The 19,767-nt window shown below is 40.0% G+C and overlaps 2 protein-coding genes across 2 annotated transcripts in view; one reads left to right on the plus strand and one right to left on the minus strand.

Moving 5' to 3' along the window:
* The window catches only part of LOC119550851 (nephrin), a 49,312-nt gene that overhangs the window by 16,653 nt on the left and 12,892 nt on the right, over nucleotides 1-19,767 (minus strand). The window contains exon 2 of the mRNA XM_037859820.1: nucleotides 17,074-17,556. Coding sequence (XP_037715748.1) covers nucleotides 17,074-17,191 — 118 coding nt within the window. The 5' untranslated portion in view covers nucleotides 17,192-17,556. The remainder of the gene's footprint in view (nucleotides 1-17,073; nucleotides 17,557-19,767) is intronic.
* LOC119550852 lies at nucleotides 9,149-9,990 on the plus strand. The gene has a single exon (XM_037859821.1). It carries the CDS (start codon nucleotides 9,204-9,206, stop codon nucleotides 9,960-9,962), a length of 759 nt encoding a protein of 252 aa, XP_037715749.1. The 5' UTR covers nucleotides 9,149-9,203; the 3' UTR covers nucleotides 9,963-9,990.

Raw genomic sequence — 19,767 nt, forward strand, 5'->3', positions numbered from 1 at the left:
CGCTGAAAGGGTTCAAGCGCCAAACGTTCATTTCCATTGTGCGGATTCCGACATGGAGACATCATCGGCGCAGCGAGTGGCGCCTCCACAGCCACGTTTCACCATAGTTCCGAGTGGTCGGGTTCCAGGTCGATTTGGGTGAGGTTCGGCCAACGGCGACATCTATTTCTACGCGATGGCACCGCGCTGTGCGTGCCGCCGCCCAGGGGGGTAAAAGGGGGAAAACAGGGGCGGAGCGGTCTTCAATTAGTCGTCGCCCTTTGGAGATGGACTCGTGTCACGGACATACCTCATTAAACTTGTAATCCAAAAATTTACTATAATTCATAACTTTAAAATATATATAATATATATATATTATTAAAATTATAGACCGAATAAGCTTTATTTTAAATTACTCTCAAAGTGGGATTTTCAAATATTATATAGATAGGTATTACATAGCTTACCTATTATGTAGTACAATAAATTACAATAAATTTTGTAAGAAAACGTATTTTAGGTACTAAAGTTTGATATTATATATGTATTAAAAAAATTCCATATTTAATTTGTGTGGCTTAATTAGAAATATTTTAAAATAATTTTCTAATTGTTAAAATACAATCCTATCTGTTTTTCTCCTCGCCATTTCAGGGTGTTGGTCTAGGGCCCCCCGCGAACATCTTAGATTTGTGCCCACGTTTGTCGTTGTTGTTGCTTATTGGTATGTATTTGGTATTATCAAAGGGCAATGTAATTATACAAATTATATTTTCCATATTTTGAATTGCAACACCAACAGAAACAACGGACGAGCAATAGAGGGCGTGTCGTTTGTACGTGCCTATATGTGGAACCCTCTGCCAGATTCCCGAACATTGTTGGGTTAGCCCCCAAGGGAACCGCCGTCGAACGCTGAATGCCATCCCAAATATTAATCAATATTTATCTAGATTAGCTATGTACCTCCCACTGCCAAATCGACTAGCTCTTCCTGTTTGTCGAACTGAAATTCAATTATTTTAATGCGTTTCTACTCGATTAATGGGCATTTTATAACGATTAAATAGGAGTATGAGAATGGGAATATTTGATATTGGCATATGGGCAATGAGGATGGGGGAATGTCTGTTTTACAAAATAATGGAATTAAAAAGGGAAATAATTTGAAAACAAAATGTTTTTGGATATAGTGCAGTGATACAGGCTAGTTCCGATTTGTAATTAATAAATTCTACAACTGAGTGCCTGTCTGTACTGAAAGAATTTCCCAACCCGGAATATCCGAAAAAGCGATTTCCATTTCTCTGCTTGATTTCGTTGGCATTTCCGGATTTCCGAGCGCCATAAGTAACATTTGCCATTAACATTAGGCAATCGAAATCCTCTACCGATATGCATAAACACACTCAAATAAATTAGGAGCCAAGTGGGCCGGGAAGGGGTATGATACCGATGAGGAGTCAAGAGAGGCGAGGCGCCATGAAAATAAAATAAAATTGAAGCAATTGGTAATCGGATGAATGATATAATTCATTGGGGCCAAATGCAATTTGTTATGGCTCGGAATGGATTTGTATTTGGGTCAGCAGATCAAAGTGATTACGGCCGAAATGAGCTACAGAAGAGTTCAATTGCTAATTGCAGTGCCAGTGCAACAAATGTTCACACACATTCGGAACGAAATGCCTCTGAACTTTTGCAATTCCCCTCGATCTTTGTACGATTTTCGAAGCCCAGCGGAAATTGGATGATTTTGTGGGGGGGCCTCTGAAAAGATTTATTGTCACTCACACTGATATTGATTGAACGATCGCCCAGAATGACAGAAGTGCATTTCAGTGTTTTTTGCCCTCTGATTTTCTATTTTTATTGGTGGCAATATTTTGACAAATTCAGCCGGATCTGTTGGCTGACTGTCGGACATTTGGTCGCTAATGGTGCGTGCAACAAATTTCCCGCATCATGTATTCTATAATTAAGCGGATCGCAACGAATTGAGGCGACGGACCGCCTCAAGATGTTGTGTGTTCCGCGTCCAATGTTGTCGCCTCATAATTGTGCCACTTTAAGTGGGCGTCAACATGATAGGGCCAAGTTATTGGCTCTTCCTTCCCTTTTCTCCTCGGAAGAACAGAACAAAATACATTTCCAGCTGATGGAGATCGTAATGCCGCAGAACTAATTCTGGTTTCTTCAGCACTCAATCTACGAACTGAGCGGGGAGCCCCAGAGTTTCATTCAGGTTCGTGGAATATGGAATTATGTGTCATATTCAATGTTTCTCTGTTTGGTGTTCTCGGAGCGGATCATAAAATATTCAAGTTTTCGATGTTCTCGAGGGAATTAGCCTTTTCCCATATTGCCTATCAGTTCACAGTTCAAGTCAAGGAATAAAATTTATGGTCGTGTAGCTATTCGGCGGAATAAAATATCTTTTTTCGGGAAAAAAAAAACGAGAGAAGAGTTTTAATAAATCTACACTTATAATAAAATCCATTAGTTTCATCCATCTCGTTTTTCTATGTTTAATATTAAATCTTAAGTTGAACAACTTAAGTTAGTTTCAAGATTTTAAGCTTAGTTTTCTTTCATTACATTTTTCATCATTCATTAAAATAAAGCTGAAAGCAAATATGTATAAAACAGTATCTAATAACTTTTACCTTGATTTAAATTACTTAATATGTTTTTTATTAAACATTATGTTTCTGTATTAGTTTAAATATACTGTACAGATATCTATTTCAACTATGTTCATCAGAACTAAAAAATCGCGCTTCCTCTTTAAACATAATATCTATAAAAACAAACCCACAAAAAGGAAACCTTTTTAGGATAAGCTTTAATCCATTTAATGCACACTCCCATAAAACAAATAATGAAGTTTAAAAAATAATCCGTGCTGTGAAAACACAAAACGAAAAGGAAAAAAGCGCGTTGAATATAAAAGCGATTTTCCATTTGGGGAAAATGCATTTATTCTCTGCACTGGATTTCCCACACCGTGGCATCCCCCGCGGCGGAAAACCATCCGTACAGCCCCATTCGCTAAGCTCATTTAGAACTTTTATGGAAACAAACAAAGGCCGTGCCAAGTGCCCGGGCAATTACCCAGTCAATCAGTCATCCATTTAAATCCCGGCCAACGCATCCATCTCGTTGTTCCCGGTTATTTATTTATTTATTTGCTCTGCCTGCAACTGTGAAAATATTTTGACAATCGCCTCAAGTGATCCCGATCTCTGGCTCCCGTCGATGAGGTGATTATTCAGATCGTTTGTATTGCCTATTGCCCAACGCTGCGGGGGCTCTGGGAAATTGATAGGCGAAAGCCCTTTGGAGAACTCAGTAAGGGATCTTTTAAGCTTTTTCCTAGGCGCCAACGAGCATCATAACAAATACAAAGACCATACTGTAGGAAATAAATCAAATTAGATATGTTTACGTTGCAATCCCGGAGAAAAGGGTACAAATGGGGGATTTGTAGGTGGAAATGCTATCTATAAATGAAACTTTTGTGTGCGAGTGGATTCCCACCCAGAAAAGGGAGGGAAACAACACCTGAACGACAACCCAGCAAACAATTGCTGACGACAAATTGCCAATGACTCAAACGACGCCATCAGCAACAGCAGCAATTTGTACAGCAGCAACATGCACAGCAGCAACATCAACGGCAGCAACAGCAAAAGCAACAGCAATTGTCGTAAAATGTTTCTTTGATTTTTTCGCTTTTTTGCTTTTGTCTTGGCTCTTTTTATTTCTATATTTTCAAATAACAACCGAGCAACAAAGTGGAGTTCCCCGCCCTTAACCCGCACGTGACCAATGACAATTGGCGATCCACTGGCCGTTTATGACCCCCAAGTTTAGTCGTTGTTGTCGATTTGAGCTTTAATATTTCCTGCAGGCGGCATTTGCCGAGTTTTAGGCGCCTCCATCAAAATGTCGTAGGCGGATGTTGAAATTGCTTAGGGGGCGGGGTCGGTTGGCTGGTCGGTCATAATGCCAATAATACGATTTGCCGATTGCTTATGGCCCAAAGTGGGGAATTGGCCAGAGGAACGACTGACAGAGTCACCTAAATTAAGTTCGAAATTAGCCGGGCCTGCCAAGTTGAGTGCTCAGTTCCCCGGGTTTCCCTCCCTAATAAAGTTCCTTTTGTTGTTTCCTCTTCATGGGAAGTTGTAAAATATGGAAAATACTCGTTAGACCTTCGGCTTTCCTCCCAAAAGCCCTGAGTTATTTTATTTGATTTTCATTAGATTGACTTTGGGCTTTGGCCCTTACCGAGTTATTATTATGCATGGAGCAACATATAGTCGGTATTGCCATCTCTCTCAGGGGTATTTTTCAATTGAAAAGGGGCAGGGGATACTTTAGGGACATATCCGAATATCTATGAAATTGAGGTTGGATAAATGTCGGAAATGGGGTCGGGGTTAGTGAGGTCAATTTTAGGTTTGCTCCTTGTGTGGGTCAAGGTTTTTTGTGTGAGAGAAGAGTAACTTTTTAAAGGTTAATTAAAGTCAAGATAGTTTAGTTGAGTTTACAAATGGAAAAGATGGAACATCATTCAGATGTATTTTCAAATTTTAAAGATATTATATTTCCCTATTGAAATTCTTCCAAATTCTATTTATTCCTGAAATGTTCCCCAAATATCCCCAAACTTGTTGCTCTAAGATATTTGGTGGGACTGCCTTTGAATAGCGTGTCTGACCCACATCAGCCAGCCAATCCATTCACATCCACCCTCTCCACCGTCTCTACATCGCCTCAGTTGGCATTGGCTACCCAGCGCATAACCCTACAGGTAATTCCCTAAATTAATATTTATACAACCCACCACCTACTACGTATACCTACAAATATTCCTATTATTTTGATATCACAAATGTAGCACTCTTTCACCGCTTGGCTTAACTTTATCATAATCTTGGTTAAAAATCTAATGCTCGTTGCATTCGTGGCAGCCAAAACTAATTTTATGATGGATTACTTAGCTGAGAAGGGGGATCGGAACCTAAATATGTGTGTATAATAGAATTAAAACCACCCACCACCAGTTTTACACTGCAATTAAAAATGTTCTGCGAGAATTGAACGATTGTTAATTTATTATTTTAAATAGTAAACACTTTTAATGAAGTATAAATACATTTATTTCCCACACTTAAGGTATAAATACCATTTAATTAACCCTAATAACTATTTTTAATTTTTTTATGTTAGTGTTGATTTACTTAAGTCGCATGAGGAGGAGGTTACACTTATCGCCTTTGCTGGCTGTCCATCAAATGCAGCGCTCCATCGCGCTTATCAACCCTCACCTGACCACTAATAGAACCTCAAAGTGCATTTGCCTTTGTTGACATTTGTAAAATGCAAACAGAACACGCAACGGCGATAGATAGCCCGTCTGGCGAGGGACGCTCGTATGCAGACAGATACAGATACGGATACGAAAGCAGCTAAAGATACGGATATCGGTAGACGGGGACCTAGACGGAATCGGAGTCTCAATGCACCGAGGCCATCACTCAAAGTGATTAGATCGTCGAGCGGGGTAATCGAGTGTACATGGACACATAGCCGGGTGGATAGATAGATAGATGGATGGATGGATGGATGGATACCGATTATGTGGGAGCTTCAATTGGGTTCTCGATTTTATTGCCCCAATGGGGAAGTTGGGAATGCCAAATGGAAGTGCTCTTGAGGTCGGAGTTCTTTCCGAGTCGGAGTTGTCTGTATTTACGATATTGACACTGGAAATCGTGACTTTTCCATAATGAACGGGATTTACACGTGTTTATGGCAGGTCATAAATGGTTCGACACCTAAAGGAATTCGACGTGGCCCTTTTCCCTGTCGGTAATTTCCTTTTGTAGTACCACACGGAGCAGAAGTCAATGCTTAAAACGAAAATATTATTTAAGCCCTGACACCTTTTAGTGCACGTTGAAAAATATTTATAGATGTAAAATATAATTTTAAATTATTAATTCTTTTTATAAATCCAATTTCAAAGGGGATATACAGAAAGCAGGAGCTTAAGTCGGATAAAGGGTGTCTAAAAGTATGCAATGAAAAATATAATGAATGAGTACATTCGACTTTTGGTCTCGACTTTTATTGTTGCATACTTTTAGACACTTTTAAAGCGCATTTCTTTTGATACTTTTGTAGTTTCATCCCCTCCAGCTTCCACTTATCGAATTATTATATCTTCTGAGTGCATCTTCTTTACTGTTTTTCCTGCGTTTCTACAAAAAGTGAAGCTCTCAGACTGCATTAAGCGGAATACCTGGGAAGTTCTTTAGTTACCCGACCCCTTTTCCTTTCTCACGGAACACCTGCCGTTTCACCTTTGACAAAGCTCAGACAATCAGAGTGCTTAAGTGCTGCTCCCCAAACAAATGAGACATCGTTCCGAGTTTCGCCAAAAGTTTGCTTAAAGTCGCTTCTACAGAGGGAAAACGCACCCACTTCAAAACAAAGTGGGCGGTGGAAGGTGGGTGTGGTGGGCGTCGGGAAAACCTAATCGTTGTGGGACACGAAATTCATGCCGCATCAAATTACCTATCCTAGAGTCTCTGAGCCGGAGAAGAAGATATTATGCAAAATAATATATAATTTTGATAGCACCCAATTTGAGCCTGTCATAACAAGACCGAGGGGGCTCACCCCCGTCGACCTCATCCGGCTGAAAATCGATATATGTAAAAAATGTTTGCATGACTTTAGGAAATTTAGCAAACTTTTTCCTTTTCCTTTGTTTTCCTTTCTGGTGGTTTTGCCTGTGTGTGTGTGCCCCAATATGGAAGCTTCATTGATATGAAAAATATCTTTTAAATGCAATAACCAACGAGAAAACGATAGCGAATGGGGGACATGATGGCAGGGAGTGTGCTCCAAGGGTGGTTTAGGAAAAACAAGACTCATAAAATTAATATGATATAATAAAGAAAAATTTGCAAGCTGCCAAAAGCATAACGATTGATTCTGAATTATAGCCCAAGGGCATGAGGAAAAAAACAAAGGAAAAACAGCTTACAATCGTGGTAAGAATATTATAAGCGACCTGGTCTCATCCATATTCGATTATGATGCGATGTTCATTAAGTACAATTTAGATTACCCAAAAAAAAATAAGAAGATCTATTTGGATAGGTACATGGTATGGTTCAACAAAGTTCTTCAAATGTTTCTAATTTTAAAATTGTTTTATATATGAGAAAGACATGCAATATTCTATACTAAAAATGGTAATACCCTAATCTATTAAAAACCACCACAGAAAATATATGAAATAAATAACCACTTGGTCTTTCGCTTAAAGTTTAAAAAAATGTTCTTGTTTATTTTATATATATATTTTATATATGTTCCTGTTATACCTCTTTAAGTCCGATGCTATTATTTTGCCCGGAACCAAACCGGGGGGTTTAAGAGGAGCATTTGCTTTTGCAATATGTTTGATGGGGAAGCGATGGAGGAGCCGAAATCAAATCGAATAAATAACACGCAGAACCCCCAAGAAAAAAAGAAACGGCGGCAGCAACCCAAATATGCTCGGCAATCAGTGGCAGCCAGAGAAAAGAAAAACTTTCGATGCCGCAAGGAATTTTCCGAGGGATTAGGGGAGCCCTGGGTTCCAGGGGCGGCGGGCAGAGGGGGCGATGTGGTTGGCCACTTGCTCCGCATGCAGCGAAATTAATCATGGCATTGTTCGGCGCTTTTCAAAATAATAAATACTTCAGCGCGACTATAAAATAAATTACTCAAAATCATTTCATTTCATTTTCCTAACGCAACAGAGAATAAAAGGGAGCGTTCTGGCCTGAGTTTGAAATGGGGAATGTGCCATGTGACTCTAAGCACTGGATCATGACAAAAAAAAAGAATAATTCAAGACTCGGGGGTGGATCGCTGAACAGTTTCGACTTTTCGGTTTCGGTTTTCCCCGCGCACGTGTCAACTTCAAAACGAAATGTCAGGGGAATTTGTTGATCATTAATAACGTGGCACAAAAACATTTCGGCCACTTAGGAGCCATGAATGGGCCCTCCAGAAGCGGGAACAACGGCTACCAGACAGTTGTCAGCGTCAGGGAAATAATAAAACGCCCATGGCAAAAACTAATCACAACTCAAAGGGCGATACGAAAATGTGGCATAATGTAGGTAAATAGAAAAAATAACAAATTAAATTGTTTCTTATAAAAAAATATTGAATTAGAATTTATTTTAAATTTTTTTAAGAGGTTTCTATTACCAGACACTATATTATATGATCCCAAAAAACATTTAAAATCTTTAAACTGTTTCTTGTAAATATTTCTTTAAAACCCTTAAAAGCTCTTCCAATTTATGTGAAATTGAAAACAAATTCATGTGCATATTTTGGTGGATTTTCATTTCACTTTTCCTCACTCCCAGCCACGTCCTAAAAAAAACTGGAGCAGCAATATTCGTATTCCCATTTTTTGGCTGCTATTATTATTTTTGTTTTCATTGCATTTTTTCTCTTTTTTTCCTTTTTTTTGGTATCATTTTGTTTGTGTTTCGGCGTCGCAGCCACTTCCGCCCAAAACTTTTTGCTTTTGTTTCGTTTTTTTTCTATTTTCTTTTTTGGAATGGGCAATGGGAATATTTATACGTCAGCGCCTCCCTTCCACTACCACCTCCTCCTTAAATACTACCCTCGTCTTTTGTGTGTGCTTTTTTTAATTTGGAGCAAAATGTCAAAAAGCTACAGAAAATTAAGTAAACAAACTATAAAAGCAGATTATAAAGCCCCATAAACATAAACAAGAGCGGTGCTCCTCGAGATATGCAAATGAATTGGAAACCAAGAGAAACTAACTTGAACCGTTGATAACTTCATTAACAAATTGGATCCGAAAAAAAGTGGGGGGGATAGCTAGCTTGTAAGTTATTCGTGAATATTCATAGACAGTTTTCGCTTTGAAAACACTTAAAAAGGCGTCTCATAAATTTAACCTCCACCCGACTGACTGTTTTTTAAGTTAATACCATTTTAAAATTATTTATTCTCTGCTGAATTTATTTATAGCGGGAGGAAAAATAAATTAATTTTAATACATGAGTTGATCACCTAAAAAGTGGCCTTTTACTTTTTGAACTTTGAATTTAGCTTTCAATGAAGTCAAAAGGTTTAGCAAAATAAATCCAAATTCCAAGCGTTACAAAATGAATGAGAATGAAGTTAGAAATTCGGACGTATACTTGTCCCTACTTTCGCGACATGTTCACAGATATCCAGAAGATGGAACCCACAAATCGTGGGTGCTACCGCGGATAATGATTCTGTTCGCCAGTGGGGATGTGGACGAGGTGGTGGAGGTTATAGTCTCCGATATGATTCATCCAATTGGAAGTGGACTGGTGGCTAGTGTTCTGGTGGAGGAATCGATAAGGGACGAAGTAATAAAGAAAATTCGAGCAAATCTAAGACCCATGAATGAGCGCATTCAACACCATCCAAATTACTTGAGCTCGGTTAAGCTTATCGAGCGAATGAACTGCCCAACCATCCACATCGAGGAATTCGAGGAGACAGATACGAAAAAACGTTATGGACGCAGAATGAAAGGATCCCCTATAATAGTTCTGGATTTCCCTCAGTACTATTTTGGTGATAAGCCTACGGCTATAATTACTTTGAGTACTTTTCGAAATCTCCACGAGGTGGTAAGACTATATAAGCGGGAGGGCCTGAACTTCGATTCGGTTTCCGTGTGGTCTTCTAAGTTGGCTCAATGCTTCGATTTGGTCACCAGACTTTCTCAGGCCTTGCAATGGACTTTCAACTGCGTCAATGAATCTATAAAATTCCCTAAACAGCCTCCTGTTCCAACTTCCGGAGTAACAGTTGTGGGAGACTTTCACTATGAGGTCCATGTCATTGGGGACAAGATCAAAACTATAGCTTTTCCAATTATGTATTAGGTATTACAAATAAACACCCCTAATCCTATCTCCGCTCTTATAAATTTCAAATACAAAACCATAATTAATTAAATAATCTGCTTTTCCTCTTGTAATTTACCTTTCCTAAGATTGAAAGGATTTATTTATTACTTAGGGGAATTCCACTGACACTACCCCCCAACTGATTACTTTTCCTGAGAAAATCCACCCATCAATCGGCTTGAGAATATTTATTGACCGAATGACTCTAATTTGTAAATCTCAAACCCATCGAACACACACACGCGCGACAGATAATTTGTCAGATAATGGCTCATCTATCAGTTTTTGACAAGATTGATGGCTAGATAATGCGATTGATAAATCTCCATTATTTTTCAGCATCCTTTCTCTCCGTTTTCCTCCTCTAGTTAATTTGAAGCCGAGGCAGGAGGACTTTTCCTCTGTCGCTGAGACAATGATTTGATTTTGGCCATGTCACTTGCCATGTCATCATCCCCCTGGAGAGGTGATTTCTCTCCTGATTTCCACACGCCCACCATTTATCATGGGGAAAAGATGGTACACAACGGAAAAATATGGTATTTGTATGGAACAAAAGTGACTTAAAAGGTATTCTGATCATTACAAAATCGTTCTATAATAAGTATCTCTAAGATTAATGTCACATAAAGAAGGACTTTTCAATAAGGAATATTAAGAGCTACGAAAGTATTTCTTTGTTTCAGTGTAGAGGACTACCATCAACTAAGTAAGTGACTCTCGTGGAACCCAGGTTTATATGCCAGGCAGAGGCAATAAAAGTGCCCATTGATTGGCATCATCCGTCGGATGAAATTCTAACCCAATCACACACACTGGCCCATTAACTCAAAGTCATTCACAGCTCACATTGTGATGGAGATGAGGTGACAGTTACTACCCATTCAAGGTGTGATCGTTAAATTGGCCACAAGCCGGGGAAAAAGGGTTTAAAGAGACGGCTGTTTGATTTAACCAAACGATTTCGGATCAAATTTTAGGAAACGTTTAAATTTTAACGAGGCCGCACTTAAAGTATTGGATTTCTATAAATACCGACGGATTAGCTGGGGGTTAGCTCTATCTAAAGATAGTCAAAAAAGTCTTGTTGGCTTTGGCATTTATATGTTAGCAGCCATGGACTTAATTTTCTTGCCACAAGTTCAATGAATTATTTAGTGGGTAATAACAACAAGCACTGATTGCAGGGTATTCTTGTGTCAAGTGCCTGTTTTTTCACTTCCCTCTCGAACTGCCCCCCTAATTACATTAAAAATTGACTTCAATGACTTGTGAGACCACACAAATCGAACCATATTAATTTGCCCAGTTCCCAAATTGGTTTCCCATGTCATATAATTTTGTCAAATTACCAATTCACTCTGGAAGACGGGTATCGATCAAGTGGATTACTATCGATTTTTATGCGAGGGGCTGCCTCATAAGTAAACATAGGGTTTTCCCGCTCTCTCTATGTTGTTTAGCCACTCCTGCTGATATAAAAATAGTTGAAAGCATTTCCCGAAGAGGAAAAGACACAAACATAATAACACCCAACAATAGCAAGAACAACATCAAAGCAAGGACCACACAAACAGAGGAAAATCGCTTATGCAGGAAGCACTTTTCTTGGTGGCTCCTTCATGCCGAGATTTTCCACATGCAGCCGAGGAAAACTCTTATCCTAACCCTCCCCCTTCCATTCCATTCTTGTGTGGGAACGTGATTTCAGCATAATTCCGTATATCAGCGCATAAATGGAGCATGCCACACGTTCGTTGGCCAAAAAGAAAAGGAGGCGAATCCACAGTCACGGCCACGGGCTCAAAGGAAGGACATCCCGCAGAAAAACACACACGGAGATATAGAAACCAGACTGCACTTTTGCCAGTTTATTGTGCCGCGATAGGAGAAGTCTGCCTCCATTTGCCTTCCCTTTCCCCTCTAAAAAAAACCTCGCAGGTCAAGTACATTATAAGCGAGTGCCTGAAATTCTGCTCGAAGTCCCCATACAAATATGAGAGCCGTCTGCTCAAAAACCTGAGGGTGTTGAAAAAGTAAAGTCGATGAAAAGGGCGAAAACACTTTGACTGATTTGTATATGGAGCGTATAGGGAAATGCCCAGGAGGTGGATCGAAAAGTTCTTCAATTAAGTAATAATAATGTAATCTAGAAAATGGGATTAGGCTATCGGGAAAAATATCTGTTTCAACTTTTTTGGCCCTAAGTTCCTATAATACAAGGATTTCAAGTAATAAATAAATTACAATCCTTTTTAATTTACTTTAATAGTGCGTCGAAATTCTAGTAGGATGTGTTGTATAAAAAAGCCCTTTAAGGAATAAAAAATATAAAAATTGTCAGAAATGGGTGTTTTTATACCCGTTACTCGTAGAGTAAAAGGGTATACTAGATTCGTCGGAAAGTATGTAACAGGCAGAAGGAAGCGTTTCCGACCCCATAAAGTATATATATTCTTGATCAGGATCACTAGCCGAGTCGATCTAGCCATGTCCGTCTGTCCGTCTGTCCGGATGAACGCTGAGATCTTGGAAACTATGAGAGCTAGGCTATTGAGATTTGGCGAGCAGATTCCTGAGCTTCTTACGCAGCGCAAGTTTGTTTCAGTAGAGTGCCACGCCCACTCTAACGCCCACAAACCGCCCAAAACTGTGGCTTCTACAGTTTTGATGCTAGAGTAAAAATTTAAACTGAAATGAATTGTTCTCATCAACACCTATCGATTGACTCAAAAAAAAGTTTGCCACGCCCACTTTAACGCCCACAAACCGCCTACAAACTTCAAAAAATCGTAAATATGAACGCGGATATCTCGGAAACTATCAAAGATAGAGTATTGGGATTTCAGATGTAGATTCCGTAGCCTTGTACGCAGCGCAAGTTTGTTATGCGAATATGCCACGCCCACTCTAACGCCCACAAACCGCCCAAGCCTGTGGCGCCCACAATTTTTATGCTAGATTAAAAATTTTAACTGAAATGTATTGGTCTCGTCAATGCCTATCGATTGATCCAAAAAAAAATTTGCCACGCCTACCCTAACGCCCACAATGCTTAAATCTGTCTTCCGCCGGTAGGTGGCGCTTTTAAATCTCGCTTTGCTGCTTGCATATCTCCATTTCCCTTTGGTCCCTTTAGCTGAGTAACGGGTATCTGATAGTCGAGGTACTCGACTATAGCGTTCTTCCTTGTCTTATTTTAAATTCCCCAAGGACATCATTATAAGACATATCTTAGATCATATTCAAACCTATAGGTCAGTTCTTAGTTATTTTTTATAACTCTTCAGGCTCCCCTCGCTGACCACTGCGGCCAGAACTAAAAATGAGGCGAAATCCATTGATTCATTGAGTGCCAATTTACAAATCGAAAAGGCAGCCGCCAATGCACAAACGGCAATCTCAAGCGGAATGAGAATCGAAATCGGAATCAGCATCGAAATCGGAGCACACACACGGAAATCGTGCAGGGAAAAGGGAAATGGGGAAATGGTGAAAGGCGGGATCGAGGGCTCTTTGGCAAACATGAAAACATGGAAATCGAGCGCTTTAATATTTTGAGCCCATTGATTTTTGAGCCACCCGCTGGCCATCCAATGTGCCCGTAACCGTAACCGTTCCCAAAAGTCCTTACCCGTACCCCCACCCGCGCAGCCTCTGGCTTCCTCATCCATACATATGTACACACATATTTGCTCAAAATGTTTCTCTGGGATTTTCCACAACATTTTCATTCATTCATTCATTCTGGCTGCCGGCTGCTGGTTCATGGGTTATGGGTACTGGGATCTGTGCCGCCGCTGCGGGTGAGTAATTTTTCAAGTATTTTCCATGTTTCCCACCATGTCTGTGTGCTTAGCTCCTGTCGTGGGTCGAGGGTCCTGGGTAGCAAGTCCTGGGTGTCCTCCGCCAATATACCCGAAAATCAAAGATTAAAATGAGCAGCGAAAGGACCTCCGCCGCGTATTTGCAGGAGCGCTTAGTCCCGGTCAGGAATCGGTTTTGATTTCGTCACCAGATGCTGCTGCCAGCATTTTTCCACAAATTATTGTACAAATATTTGACTTCCAAAGCGGGGACAAAAAGTGTATAAAAAAAGATAAAAACTCGCGCTACACATTTATTGAATTAATGGATTATTTCTGCGTCAAAACAGCTGCGACCTCTTCCCGGTTTGATTTTTTAGCCACCCCGGGTTATTATTCAAAGCATTTGACGACCTTTTTTATTGAACCCTCTTGAAGACGAGCAGTTCTGTGAATGGAAATCGAAGCCAATGCATTTAATTAGATTGAAAATTAACATTTTAATCCATGAAAATGGTGTAGAAATTGAATTTTCAATAGAGCTCGGATAACCGATGTCTCATTTTGAGGAGGAGGCAAGCGGGAAAAATGTGGAAAATCAATTTTATACAAGGGAGAGAAAAATGCCAGTTAACATGGTGAACTTTGATTGAACGCCCTTTTTAAAAGACAACCCAAGACCAAGGTTTTGATAGAACTTGTCTGTGTAATTTACTTTTGATTGAGTGAATTACGTTTGAAATTAGGAATATATAGATGAATTCCGTGTTTTTTTCATATTTATTCATTTTATTTAATGTTCTTCCACAAGGTAAGAAAGACCTTACCCCATGTAAAACCTTAACCATTTTGTTCTTTATTTTGATTTCAACATTTCCTTTCTTAGCACCCCCTAACGACGCCCATGACCGTATATTCCGCAGTTAAACATACGGCTTGCATGTTCAAATTACATTGGAATCGAGGCAGCAGAAGCGGAAAAAAAGGGCCGCAATCACAAAGCACAAAAACCATTTCACAATTTTCTGTTCCAATTGGCCAAAACACACACACACTAAGTGAGGGTTTTGGCCATTTGTAGGCTTGTGTTTAGTCGGTTTTTTTTTTATAGCCCACATGAATTTCAGTTGTGGCCACTCCATCCGCAGAAAAGCACACACACATGTGCCACATTTTGGCCAAAAAGCTGAACATTAAAATGCACTTGTTAACAAGTAATTTGTTGGGAATGGCAGATATTTGCTTATCGCTGCCATGAAATCAGTTTAGCCGTCTAAAAAAGGTTGAATATTTGATTAGATATAGAGCCTCGTTAGGGACATGAACCTTTTGTTTGGAGTGAGAAAAAGGACGCCATTTCCGTGTGTGGGATAGTTTTGACCCTCTGCTAAACTAGGGGGTGGAAAACGATGCCCTATATGCACTTACATGTGAACAAGTGCATCACTTACAATTAAGATCGTAATCACTTCGAATGGTGTTATAAATAAGTCAGAACCCAGGGGCGCGGGGGGATTACCAGATTACCATAACGAGACAGCATCTGAAAGCACTTAGAGGCCCTCCTTCCTTTTCGCCACTATACATATATCTCAATGAGAGGCCATTCGGCATGAATTTAATCTTTATTGGAGGAGTCAAGTCAGGGTGAGTCAAGTGGGAGAGAGCGAGTACTTGAGAATGTTTTATAAGGTCTGGTTCTGGAGTCCGGAGTCTGGCATTCCGTTCCGACAAATCCCCGCAGGCGAGACAAAATCAATTTCAATCAAACAAATGCAGCGAGTCGAAGGAGGAGTGGAAAAAAGAGTCCCCAGACCAAATCCACTCAAGTGAACCAATAAAAGCATGAAGCACAGAAAAATAATTCCAACAGGAACAGTTTTTAGGGTGCCAGAGCTCTGAGGGGGTGGCATTTCTTTTTTTTTGGCATGGGGCTGAGTCACTGGAATCGAAATGCATGTAACAAAATAATTGAGAATAATCGAGTTTAAATCACATTTGGCTTTGACACTGATGAGAATGACACAATGATGATCTCGGGATCGTGAGGGTTTGGGAAAGAAAAGAGGGTGACGAGGCGCTGAGGGGTGACAAGGGTGAGGAAAAGTTCAATTGCGACTACTACACATGTCACTATTCAAGCGGAAGGACTGTCAAAAACAAACATAAATGTTATATATTCCCAAATTCTTTAACCATTTAAGCAGATTTTATATTGTATTTATATTATAAGCGGGTATGATTTAAATGGATTTCGCTATTCGTTGATTCTTAGTTTCGATTGGATACATAGATTAAATAAGTGCTATGACCTAGAAATATTTTATCTGCATCAATAATAGATATCACGAATCATAGGTTATATCATACATCATTTTTTGATTTGACTCTTTTACAAAGTCATTACATTTCGTAAGTCACACTTTGGTAATTACTAAAATGTACAATCGCAGCTGCAGTCACAACTCAGTAACTCCCGCTGGGCTTTGCCACTGAGGCACGACTCTATTGTTCGGGCGGTGATCCCCGGGATCCGGAAAGTCAAAAATTAAATTCTCCTGACTTCCACTTTCCACTTCCCATGTCCCCGTGCAATTAACCCTCGATGCCCGAGTGTGTGTTTTTCGGTTTTGCCCGCCAGATGTTTGGCCTGTTGGGTTACGCCTCCGTTTGCCTAATGGGAAAACTAAACGCAATCGTAGTCCATGGTTTTCAGTTCGGGCCATGCCCCATTTATATAAACAAACTCATTGACATGTTCTCTAATTTCATTTGGATGTCCGTGAAATGTCATTATGGATAGATGGAAAGAGGAAAAACAATTTGAAATGTTGAATTTTTTATGGGGTTTGGTCGGTCGTAACATACGAAATCCTATTTTAAAATGAAAAGCCGTGTCCTGTCAAATCTCAAATTCCATGTAGCGTTTGTTCCAGTTCAAGGCTAAGTTTCACCGGGCTTAATTGGAATTTATAGCACCGCCCCCCTCCGAAAATAGTGTTAATGTCTAAATTGCTTTTGTTGCTATTTTTATAGTGGTTGTTTTGGTGTTTCGGCGTTATTGACGCTGTTGTTGTGGCAACCCTGCATTAAATTCAAAACAATTTCAACTGGATTTCTGCGGTTACGCTGTTTATATTTCAATTGAGGTTTTCACGCAATTCGGAATGTGTTGGTTTGTTGTTTTTACGGTGCCTTTTATTTATTTATGCCGGGCCACTTCCGTTAATTTTGTGTATCCCTGAGTTATATGGAAATAGAACCGGGTTTCGGGTACCTACCTTCATCGGCGGTGGCGGGGTGCTGTTCTCCTTGGGCCAGTGGAAAAGCTGCGGCCAGGAGGACCAGAAGAAAAGCCACTGGCTGCCGGTGGAAAACCACAGCGAAAACGGTATCCATTTTTCCGGGGTAATTTAATGGGAATCCTTTTCTTTGGCGTGGCTCTAGATTCGCGACTTTCCTCAAGAACGTTTATTATTTTTCCGTATTTTCCTGGGTTCTCGACCCCGATTCCCCAGTAATTGTTGCTTTAGTTTTCCTCTTTCTAACGTTGTTTTCCTTTTTCTTGTTCTCTCTCGGTTTTTAGTGCTTTTCATAAGTTTCCCATTTGGTGTAGCCGCGTTTTCGTGTTTTTCTCGCTTTTTCCTGCAGCTGCCTGCATTTTCAATCTCATCTTTTCCACTTGTGATTTTTCTCCGCTCTGTGATTTGTTGTTCAATTCGATTTTTCCATCATCAGTCGCTGGCTGTCGCTGACATTCGCCACTGCAAATAGAAAATGCCAAACATTAAAACAATGGAAAAACATTTGCACGAATTAGTTTTCATTTATGCACAATTTGGATAGTTTCCCCCCTAACCAAAACAAGCGAAAAAGAGAGCAACAAAATATTGAATTGCAAATTGAATCAGAGAAATGCATGTTGGAGTTTTTCAGCTCTTCCCCTCATCCGGAAAATTTCCTTGCCGGCGAAAAGTGCATAATATGGAGCACTTTTGGGGGGATTCCTAGGAAAATCTGCATACTGCAGCGTGTTCGATCAAGCTTTCTTAATTACAAAGTGGAATTTAACCAGAATTGGAATTGTATGTGAATGCAAATGGGAATGGGGAAGATGGGGAGACTGTTGAACTTTTCCATTCGTGTTTCCCCTTTATATAAAAGGGGAAATGATAAGGCATCCTTGGGAAAAGTAAGTGTCCTTCCATGAGTCCCTTTTCCATTGAAAATTGTTTTGACCTTTTATAAAAAACACCCCAAACATATATATTTTACCTCTTTAAGTTCTTAACCCCACTTGCTAGCTAATTTTCCAACCGAGATCTGACCAATTTTCACCTCTAACAAATTGGATCAATACTTCGACGCCTCTTCATTCAAATTCGTCGGGAACAAACTTTACAGCCACGCCCCCAGGAGGCGGGCCACAAAGGGCACCAACCTCAGAGATAGGTATCCCTGAAGAATTCATGCCCCGCCCCCAATTTTCCACCCACTCATTTCGAATGCAATTGCCCAGCACCGAAATCCAATAAGTTTAATGATGTTGCTCCCTTTTGGGGCACGAAAATGACTTAAATATTTAAAATGCCAGCACAGACAGACTTTCAGACAGACATCCTGAAAGCCTGCGGGCAGTATCTCCGAAAGACTACAGTGGGGCCTCGACGGACGGTCGGCCTGCAGACTGAGTGACCAGAGAACCTTGGCAGTTGCGCCGAGGGCAGTGTAAATAATAAATAAATAAATAAACTTTGTTATATTTAACAACAATGTCGGTCGGTGGCAGGGCAACACAAATAAAGCGTTGGAATATGGAATATGGAATAAGAAAGTACGTTTTTGTCAACCTTTCAACATGCCAAAACAAATTGACCTCAATTTTTTATTACCCCCCAATCCAGCCAGATGGAAATGCACAGGAAAAGTGAAATGTTTCGGGGGGTTTGGGGTTGGGGTTGGAAAACAACGCACTTCGTCGGTTTGGTTCGGAATTCTCGGCCAGGTGAAATATAACTTAATGCGGCCAAATGCTAAGATTTAAGTATCTAGCTGCTCCACCCCAATTTCCCAGGCACTTTCCCCCAGCTTTTCCGGAGACTTTCCCTCTCGTCGGTGTTACTTATGTGCTCTACTTTATTTGCCTCTATTCTCCGCTTTCTTGAAGCAATTTAGCAGCATTTTGTTTGGCCAAAAGGGGCTTACAGCGATTCTTCTAATATAAACACTCACACATGCACGCCCGCAAGGACGAACACATACACGTTGGGGAGGGGGTTGGGGGGCTTACATTGACACTTTTACGGATAACGGAAAAACCAGAAGCGGATTTGGGAGTTTCGAGGGTTGGTCAAAAAAGGGGCAGTATATGTTAGAGGCTAAAAATATATTTTCTAGTTTTAACTTTTTGTTACAAGTCTTAAAAATATTTTAAATAGTGTTCTATAAAAGCAAGTAAAAAAATTTGTCTAAAAAGAATACTATTTCAATATATTAAAAAAATCGACATATCTTCAATTTCTTAAAATTCAGGAAAGAACACTTTTTTAAGACCTTGAACCCAAGCTGTAGTAAAAACAAGGTAAAATTCGACGACATAAAATTTCTAAAATTCAGGAAGAACACCTTTAAAAGATCTTGAACCCAGTCAGTAGATTATAAAATGGATTACTGCCTTACTGTCTTAAAATTAATTAATATTAATATCGCATTTTTTTGAAACTCAATCCCCTAGATGAACTTAAAATCCCCCTTAATTTTCCGAGCCGCTCCTGAATTTCCCACTTACAGGTGAGAGGGCAACCACAATTTTCCGAGGAGCAGCAGCAATAGAAAGCGAAACAGAAGCTGAGACCGAGGAAAACTGGCTACAATGCATGAGTTGCCATTCATAATATTAGCGCGACGGGGCGAGTCGAACAAAGGGGCCTCAGCCACCCCTTTTCCAGCCCCAAAAAAATGTGAAGGGGGGACCC

The sequence above is a fragment of the Drosophila subpulchrella genome, chromosome 2R, assembly GCF_014743375.2.
Source record: "Drosophila subpulchrella strain 33 F10 #4 breed RU33 chromosome 2R, RU_Dsub_v1.1 Primary Assembly, whole genome shotgun sequence".
Classification (NCBI taxonomy): domain Eukaryota; kingdom Metazoa; phylum Arthropoda; class Insecta; order Diptera; family Drosophilidae; genus Drosophila; species Drosophila subpulchrella.

Excerpts from the sequence above, each read along its gene's own strand:
- LOC119550852 (XM_037859821.1), top strand. The coding sequence starts at position 9,204 with ATGAATGAGAATGAAGTTAGAAATTCGGACGTATACTTGTCCCTACTT.